This window comes from Papaver somniferum, unplaced genomic scaffold, assembly GCF_003573695.1.
Source record: "Papaver somniferum cultivar HN1 unplaced genomic scaffold, ASM357369v1 unplaced-scaffold_17302, whole genome shotgun sequence".
In the NCBI taxonomy this organism is placed as follows: domain Eukaryota; kingdom Viridiplantae; phylum Streptophyta; class Magnoliopsida; order Ranunculales; family Papaveraceae; genus Papaver; species Papaver somniferum.
The window spans coordinates 1-7592 of record NW_020626934.1 but is presented as its reverse complement, the minus strand read 5'-3'; the positions used below and the strand labels follow the sequence as shown (position 1 = coordinate 7592).

The following is a 7592-nucleotide window of genomic DNA, read 5'->3' as shown; positions in this document are numbered from 1 at the left end:
TTTTTTTTTTTTTTTTTTTTTTTTTGTATGGGCCCTCTTTTTTGTCATAGAAAAAGTGTAATTGCAAATCAAAAGAATTTCATTGCTACTGAAGAAACATTTCTATTGTTGCCTATGCTTGAACTCAAGTTGTTATTTATTTTGCAGGTCTACGGGTTATCGTGGATCGTGCTTGCTGTTCTCATTATTCTTTTCAAGGTAAAAACTACTTGAATCAAACCGTATCCCGTTTTCTGGAAGAAAACTTCTGGTATCATGTTATGAACATTCATTCATCCTCATGTGGTGGGTTTTCCAGGTGTTTACCTTTAGCCAGAAGATATCTGTTAATTTCCAGCTGGTGCTGCGCTTTGTCCAAGGCGTATCATTCATGCTAGCAATGGCTGGTTTGGCTGTTGCAGTGGTACTGACTAATCTATCCGTGCCAGATATCTTTGCCTGCATCTTGGCATTTGTACCCACTGGATGGGGTATTATTTCGGTAATATTCCTGGCCTGCTAGTGGTTCTTTTTCACACTTACTGTTTTTCTTTTTCCCGTTCTCTATATTGAGCTGACTGAACGAAGTGGCATTTTGATGCTTAGAGTAATCCAGTTTTATGGTAGTTGCTGTAGAGGAACATTTTGGTCAGTTGTATTTATGAATGTCAACTTCAGACTCAAGTATAGGTATTTAAGAGATGCTACTATAGTTTTTTTTTGAGGTAAAACTGAGATGGTGCTCTACTGTGGTACAACTAGTATAATGTAACATTGATGATGAGTGGTACTGGTATAGGATGCCTTATCAATTATGTTCTCCCCAGGATGTCATCACCTTCAGAATAGCCTTTTGTTTGTATATATATACATCAACATTGATGATGAGTGGTACTGGTATAGGATGCCAGCTTATGACTTACGTTCTCCTCAGCATTCAAGAAATCAACTTTGTAGATTTATTGGAAATCACCCGTCAGTGAGCCTAGAACCTTATATTTAGTTGTTTAATGTGAGGGATTAGAAGTATTGCTTCTAGGCTAAAATGATTATATGTTGTCATGAGATCTCATCACTTAAAGTTGGCATTTGAAGTATCTGTACACTCTTTTGGCATTTAATTTACAGCGACTTGAAAATTATGCTGTTTAATGAAATTATAGATAACTGTTGCTTGCAAGCCGTTGATGAAGAAGCTTGGGTTGTGGAAGTCGATACGCTCCATTGCTCGTCTATATGATGCTGGAATGGGAATGATTATCTTCATTCCCATTGCCATTTTCTCCTGGTTCCCCTTTGTCTCAACATTTCAGACACGACTGATGTTCAACCAAGCATTTAGCCGGGGGTTGGAGATTTCTCTCATCCTTGCTGGAAACAACCCGAACTCTGATCTATGATGGCTGTGTTTCATTTTAAACTCTGTATTGTAAAATGTAGGAATGAAATGTTTTTAGGCTTTACTCCATTTTTCAGTGTCAGGATAGTAAGATGTGTAATGACGTTTGATCAGTTGTGATGATATATCTCATGAGAGGTTGGAAATACTTTCTGTATAAAGAACGGTGTAATGATTCCTAATTCTTCTGTATAAAATTTTGTTTGTATTTTGATCAGTTGTGATGATAGATACTTTCCAGGAGTCTATGTTTCTCAAACCTGCAAGTGTAATTTTCATATCGATGAAATTAGGGTAATCCAGCTGATGCATAGATTTTAAAAGCTGGATTAATGAGCTAAAAATTCATGGCAGCGTGTAATAAATGTACAACTATCACCAGGTGCATAAATTTTGATTTTCCCTTGCTTGGTTTCTTGATTATGCTGTAGGAGCTGTCTTTTTCCATTATTTTATAGATTCCTTCTTTCATAGTTTCATTATGATAAAATGATAAGATTCCAACTTACTTAACGAGCCAATAACTTTTACTTGATGATTCAATAACAAATCAAGTGATGCAAAAATGTTATGAAGCACAATTTTGGCGCGGAAGATATATTTACTCAGTTATATAGAAACCGAGCTATGCTATAGATGATTTGACTTTCCCTATGTCCCGACCAAAACCAACAATGGCCATGCATTAATACACATTTTCAAATTAGGAAATTATAACAAAACTATGTCTGGACACTGAAATAGTGAAATGATAAAGTAAAGCTGAAGTTTTTTTTTCTTCTAGACAAGGAACAATACTTCTCTCTTCTTCACCTGCACAACCTGCTTCAAACTTTTAAGAAAATAAAATAAAAATCAGAAGCATTTCCTGTGAACGATAGATGGCCCGGACTCGTCGTACTCTGCCTTCGCAATCCACATCTGCAATCATATCCAAAATTTCGGTCAAGTAAGCAATCACTTACCTAACGTATCCCATTTAAGAAAAGCCACCAAAATCACGATTTGTGTTACTGTTCTCATGAGCAGGTGGAGTATGGGTTCGTTTTACCCCTTTTTCTCATTGGTGGCGAAGCCCTATCATGCCTTACTAGCCATTTAATTCGCAACCATAAATTCTCTGTTGATTCTGTTTGCCAATGTCAAAAATTTTGGGACAAATATGAAAAAAGAAAAGAAGCAAATACCTGCTGGAAAGTACTTAGGGATGCCAAGATGGATCCTCCAATCCAGACACTGTATTTCCTCTCGGGAGGAGCCACGACCTTTATCTTCATGCTGCTTGGAGCTAGAGCGGTTATCTCCTTGCTCATCCTGTCAGCAATCCCGGGGAACATAGTGGACCCACCACTGAGGACAATGTTGCCATATAAATCTTTCCTGATATCAACATCACACTTCATGATAGAGTTGTATGTGGTCTCGTGAATACCAGCAGCTTCCATACCAATCATTGATGGCTGGAAAAGGACTTCTGGGCATCGGAAACGCTCAGCTCCAATGGTGATCACCTGTCCATCTGGAAGCTCATAGCTCTTCTCTACAGATGAGCTTGTCTTGGCCGTTTCCATCTCCTGCTCATAATCCAGAGCAATGTAAGCAAGCTTTTCCTTCATATCCCTCACAATTTCACGCTCAGCCGTGGTGGTGAATGAGTAACCTCGTTCAGTCAGGATTTTCATCAAAGCATCTGTAAGATCACGTCCAGCCAAGTCAAGACGCAGGATGGCATGAGGGAGTGCATAACCTTCGTAGATGGGAACTGTGTGGCTGACTCCATCACCAGAATCAAGAACAATACCTGCACAGTAACAACATAGTTGGTATAAAGAAATACACAAAAAAGACCTATGCACAATGTGCTTTTGTTAGCATAAACAACAAGAATCTCCATCAGCATACCACATTCCTCTTAGAAACCCAGAGAATGTAGAGATGCTTACCAGTTGTTCGACCACTGGCATAAAGGGAGAGAACAGCCTGGATAGCAACATACATAGCAGGAGCATTGAAGGTCTCAAACATAATCTGAGTCATCTTCTCTCGATTAGCTTTAGGGTTCAGGGGTGCTTCAGTAAGCAGAACAGGATGCTCTTCGGGAGCTACACGAAGTTCATTATAGAAGGTATGATGCCAAATCTTCTCCATATCATCCCAGTTGCTCACAATCCCATGTTCGATTGGATATTTTAGAGTTAAAATACCACGCTTGGACTGAGCCTCATCTCCAACGTAAGCATCTTTCTGACCCATACCAACCATCACACCAGTGTGACGAGGACGTCCTACAATGCTAGGGAACACCGCCCTAGGGGCATCATCTCCAGCGAAACCAGCCTAAAATGGGAAATTTAAATCAGAGAAAAAAAGACAAAAAAGATTGTAAAAGACATTGGAGAAGTCATCATCAGGAGTGTGTAGATGGTTAATTAAGAAGAATTGTCCCATTTGAGAGCTCCCCATCAATTACCTTAACCATTCCCGTCCCATTGTCACAAACAAGGGGCTGAATATCATCAACGTCAGCCATGATGCACTACCTGCTGGAGAGAAAAAACCAAGCTTCAGCAACATAATACACAGACAAAAAAGAAAGTGCATTCAGCTCCCATCAGCTTCATTTTCTGAAGTAAAACGAGTTCTTTCGTGTTTCATATCTGGGTAAGGGAGCTTACCAAATATCTTTCGGAGGTAAACAGTCATCTAGCCCTGGCAATTGGTTGAACAAATACACAATACAACCCACTTTCCTCAAAGTGCTTGCAATGTACAGTAAAAAGACAATAGCAGGTCTAGTTCGAGGTTTGAGTGTTTAATATCATATCAAAAGGACTGAAAACAAATATCAAAGAAACCAAGTTGAGGTTCTTGGCAAAATGGTATCATGATGTCTCTGAAACAAAAAATCTATTACATTCAAAATTACACAGAAGATTAACGAGTTAAAATCTAGGAAATGCTAATACGTAGTTACCATGCGCTGAATCTTTTAATATCTTAAAATGGTCCTAGCAGATTCCAATTATATTCTTCAAAGTAGAACTAGTAGCCGAAACGAAAAAACCTTTCCTTCCCATTCCCCACAAACTCAGTAACTAGTGAGATGAATTTCGGCACATTACAGTCTCTATCTAGAGTACCAATCCCTGAACTAAAATGTTGAAACTGGTCCGAGATCGTGGTTTAAAACCCCGACATCCAAATCCATATGCAAGGATTTCAGACCTAGAATGCTCAATGGTGTTTGCCAAATTCAGTTTGCCCCATCCATCTAATGCTTTTGACAAAATATATTCCTATATCAAAACTGAGAAATGCAAATCTAGGAACATCAAAATTCCGCCAAAAATAAAGAGAAGAAACAACAAACTCATGAAACTGAGGTTTCGGATATAGATAATTCACACATGTAAAGCAGATCAAATGTATAACAAAATTCAGATCTGATTAAAACAATCACCAAATGCCATTATGAAATGTAGATCAAATATGATTCTTAAATTCAAAACCGATTACCTTGATACCCTACTTAGGATCAGAACTCAAAAATCCTTTCTTCTGGATATCTATCTCCTCGATTAAATGGTTCCTTCCGTCTACTTTTCTTGTCGACGAAAAGACAGATTATTGTTTTTTAAAAGGAAAAGTTTCAACCAAATATTAAAATTTTAGTTACGGTTACCAAAAACAAATCCAGTCTCAAACTTAAAAAACTAACCACAAAAATCCAAAGATCCAAACAACAAACTCGGTCCTCAAGAAAATAAATATTTTTAAAGAAAATATCTTGATTGCCCCTCAAAACAAACCGTTTCCAAATAAGCATAAGGCCTGTTCCTATGCATATTTCAAACAACATAATTTGTCATTTTTGCACCAAGTGGGTAAGGTAAAGTGATAAACCCGACAAAATCTCTAGCGAGCGATAGGGACTCCGTCGCTCGATGGTCTGGACGATGCTAGTGCTTGTCTTTCTAAGCTCGTCCTTTTGATTAACGCTCAATAGTTTCTCATGTCAGAATTTTTATATTTTTCTAGAATTTTTTAGTCTCTCACTAATCTTCTAATCTAAAACAAGATAAACTAATTTCTCTAGAACTTCTTAGTTTCTCGTAATATGGATTCTCAAGGGAAAAGGTAAAAGTAAAAAATGTGATAGAGCTCAGGGGTCAAATTCAATGTCTCAGAAGATGAATGTATTTGTCGTAATTATAATATTTTTTTTACCCAAGATTGCATCGATGGTGTACAACAACATGGTAACACCATGTGAGATAACATATTTATGAAATATCAAGAACAGACCATGAACATCAATGATCATGATGCGACTGGGTTGGCACAACGCTTCATTATGATCAATAAGGAAGTCACCTCTTGCGTTGCTGCAATAATGCAAACCAAGAGAGGTCGGAAAAGTGGTGTTGTGGATGTTATATGGAAATACTGTATCGTACAAATTGGCAATGCAAGAATGAAAAAAATTCTAATTCGAAAGCTTTTATCATATTTTCAAAGTGTTCAACAAATATAATCCAGACGTGTTAGCAGCTAATCAACGAGTACCTGAAAGATCACCTTACAATTCTTCTGCCTCAACCCCATTTTCACCAAGTGTATCAAATCCAACTTCTTCACCAGATACCACAAGAAACCCAAATGCCAAGTTAGTTCTCAATGATGATGCTAATAAAAAATTATAGGAAGAAACTGAGCAAGACTGACTAGAAAATTAGCTCAAGAAAGGGGAACTCTGATGGTTTTAACACGAAGGAGTTTATGGAACATTAGAAGACCGCCGAGAAGCAAATAGAGGTTGGCCGGAAATACCAAAAAAGGGAGACGAAAAATAACCGGCTTTCTCAAAATCTTTTTGCTAATGGCTATGATAAGCATAAGATTCTTGGTACGGACATTTCAATTATGAACCCCCAGCAGAAACATGTGTGGCAACAAGTCGATTTAATAACAATACAACTGATGGTGAGGAGGAGGATAATGAGTTCGATGCAGTAGTACCTTTAGATAATTGATGTATTAATTTTAATTCTAATTTGAAATGTTGTTGCTTTCTAATGAATATTAATTTGAAACAAAAAGTTGCTTAATTTGTCGTTGCATTCTATTTAATAACCTTTACTTAATTATGACACCACATTAACATCTTACATCGTATAATAATGAGAAACCGGTGCAACTATGATGTGGTCGGGACACATACTTGGAGTATGTGGCCCATCTTTATATATTGACACGTATTGTAAAGTAGAAAATAAAGTCTCACAACGGTTTTATTACCAACTGTTTAACTTCCTAATTTTTCTCAAAAAGTAATCTTTTTACGGGGATTTAGAGGGGGCATGTTTTTAAATTAAATACGTATGTGGCCTGACCATATCTTAGACGAAAGGATGAGAAACTCCTTGAGGATGTGAAAATGAGCTTTGTATTCAAAATTCTTTATTTTCCATCTTCATCATTCATCTCGCGATCGAACATCAATTTCATCATATATCGACTTACAATCCTAAGGCTATATCGACTTACAATCCGAATTAAAGTAATAAAATCTTCTACTTGTTTTCTTTAAAAAAAAATCAACCGAACAGTTGTGCACGATCCCGATTGTGAGGGTTACCTATGTCATTGCATAAGATATCATGAACTTTACCCCAATAACTCTGACTGACTAAACCAGCTTGGCGCTGTTCTTCACTCCTCCTCGAATAGTATATTACATAATTTCTGCAAAGAGATAAATCTTCGTCTGGAGTAAAGTTAGGACTAGGCATATTGATTGAGATTAGATAGTGAGAATATAATATTTTTGTAGAAGTTGTGATCTTGAAATGGGATGAGTGGGTAAATATTTGGGATATATTGAAAGCCGTTGGAGATAAAGTTTTTATCACATGATCAACTGAAAACCTCCAAGTGACAATTGAATATTTTTATAAAAATTAAAATTGAATAACACAAACTACAAACAAATTAACAATTAAATGTTTAAATTAATACATTAAATAAAATTATAATTACATCCGACGTCTCATCCATAATCTTCCCACCGATTTACTCTCATATCTTCTCTTAACCTGTCATACAGATTCTGGTTCTGAATGTGATTAGTCATTTGGTATAGTTTCTTGTAGACAAGCTTTTTCTGGTTGAATCTCAGGCCTCAAATATTCATCTTCATAGTTAGTCCACTTCT

At 36.9% G+C, this 7592-nt stretch overlaps 2 protein-coding genes across 3 annotated transcripts; one reads left to right on the top strand and one right to left on the bottom strand.

Annotated features, from left to right (window-relative positions):
- Positions 1–50: 50 nt before the first annotated feature.
- LOC113337702 (callose synthase 9-like) lies at positions 51–1595 on the top strand (the record flags this gene model as incomplete). Its single annotated transcript, XM_026583305.1, has 3 exons — positions 51–198; positions 299–481; positions 1143–1595. Coding segments are annotated over 3 exons (568 nt in total), but the record flags the coding sequence as incomplete, so codon positions are not given.
- Positions 1596–1883: 288 nt separating this feature from the next.
- LOC113337703 (actin-like) lies at positions 1884–5125 on the bottom strand. 2 transcript variants are annotated; one of them, XM_026583306.1, is made up of 5 exons: positions 4895–5125; positions 3849–3918; positions 3322–3715; positions 2566–3179; positions 1884–2299 (listed from the first exon to the last, which is right to left on the bottom strand). In XM_026583306.1, the coding sequence occupies exons 2-5, from the start codon at positions 3906–3908 to the stop codon at positions 2234–2236; spliced, it is 1134 nt and encodes a 377-aa protein (XP_026439091.1). In that variant the 5' UTR covers positions 3909–3918; positions 4895–5125; the 3' UTR covers positions 1884–2233. The 2 variants fall into 2 exon arrangements, with proteins under 2 accessions (XP_026439091.1, XP_026439093.1); XM_026583308.1 differs by having other exon boundaries at positions 3849–3921; positions 4895–5106.
- Positions 5126–7592: the final 2467 nt, after the last annotated feature.

Bases quoted from the DNA above. Each gene is read 5' to 3' on its own strand.
- LOC113337703 (XM_026583306.1), bottom strand. From the start codon at position 3,908: ATGGCTGACGTTGATGATATTCAGCCCCTTGTTTGTGACAATGGGACG. The intron at 3,716-3,848 runs GTAATTGATGGG...TTCCCATTTTAG, and splicing joins ATGGGACGGGAATGGTTAAG to GCTGGTTTCGCTGGAGATGA. The intron at 3,180-3,321 runs GTAAGCATCTCT...GTTACTGTGCAG, and splicing joins TGCCAGTGGTCGAACAACTG to GTATTGTTCTTGATTCTGGT.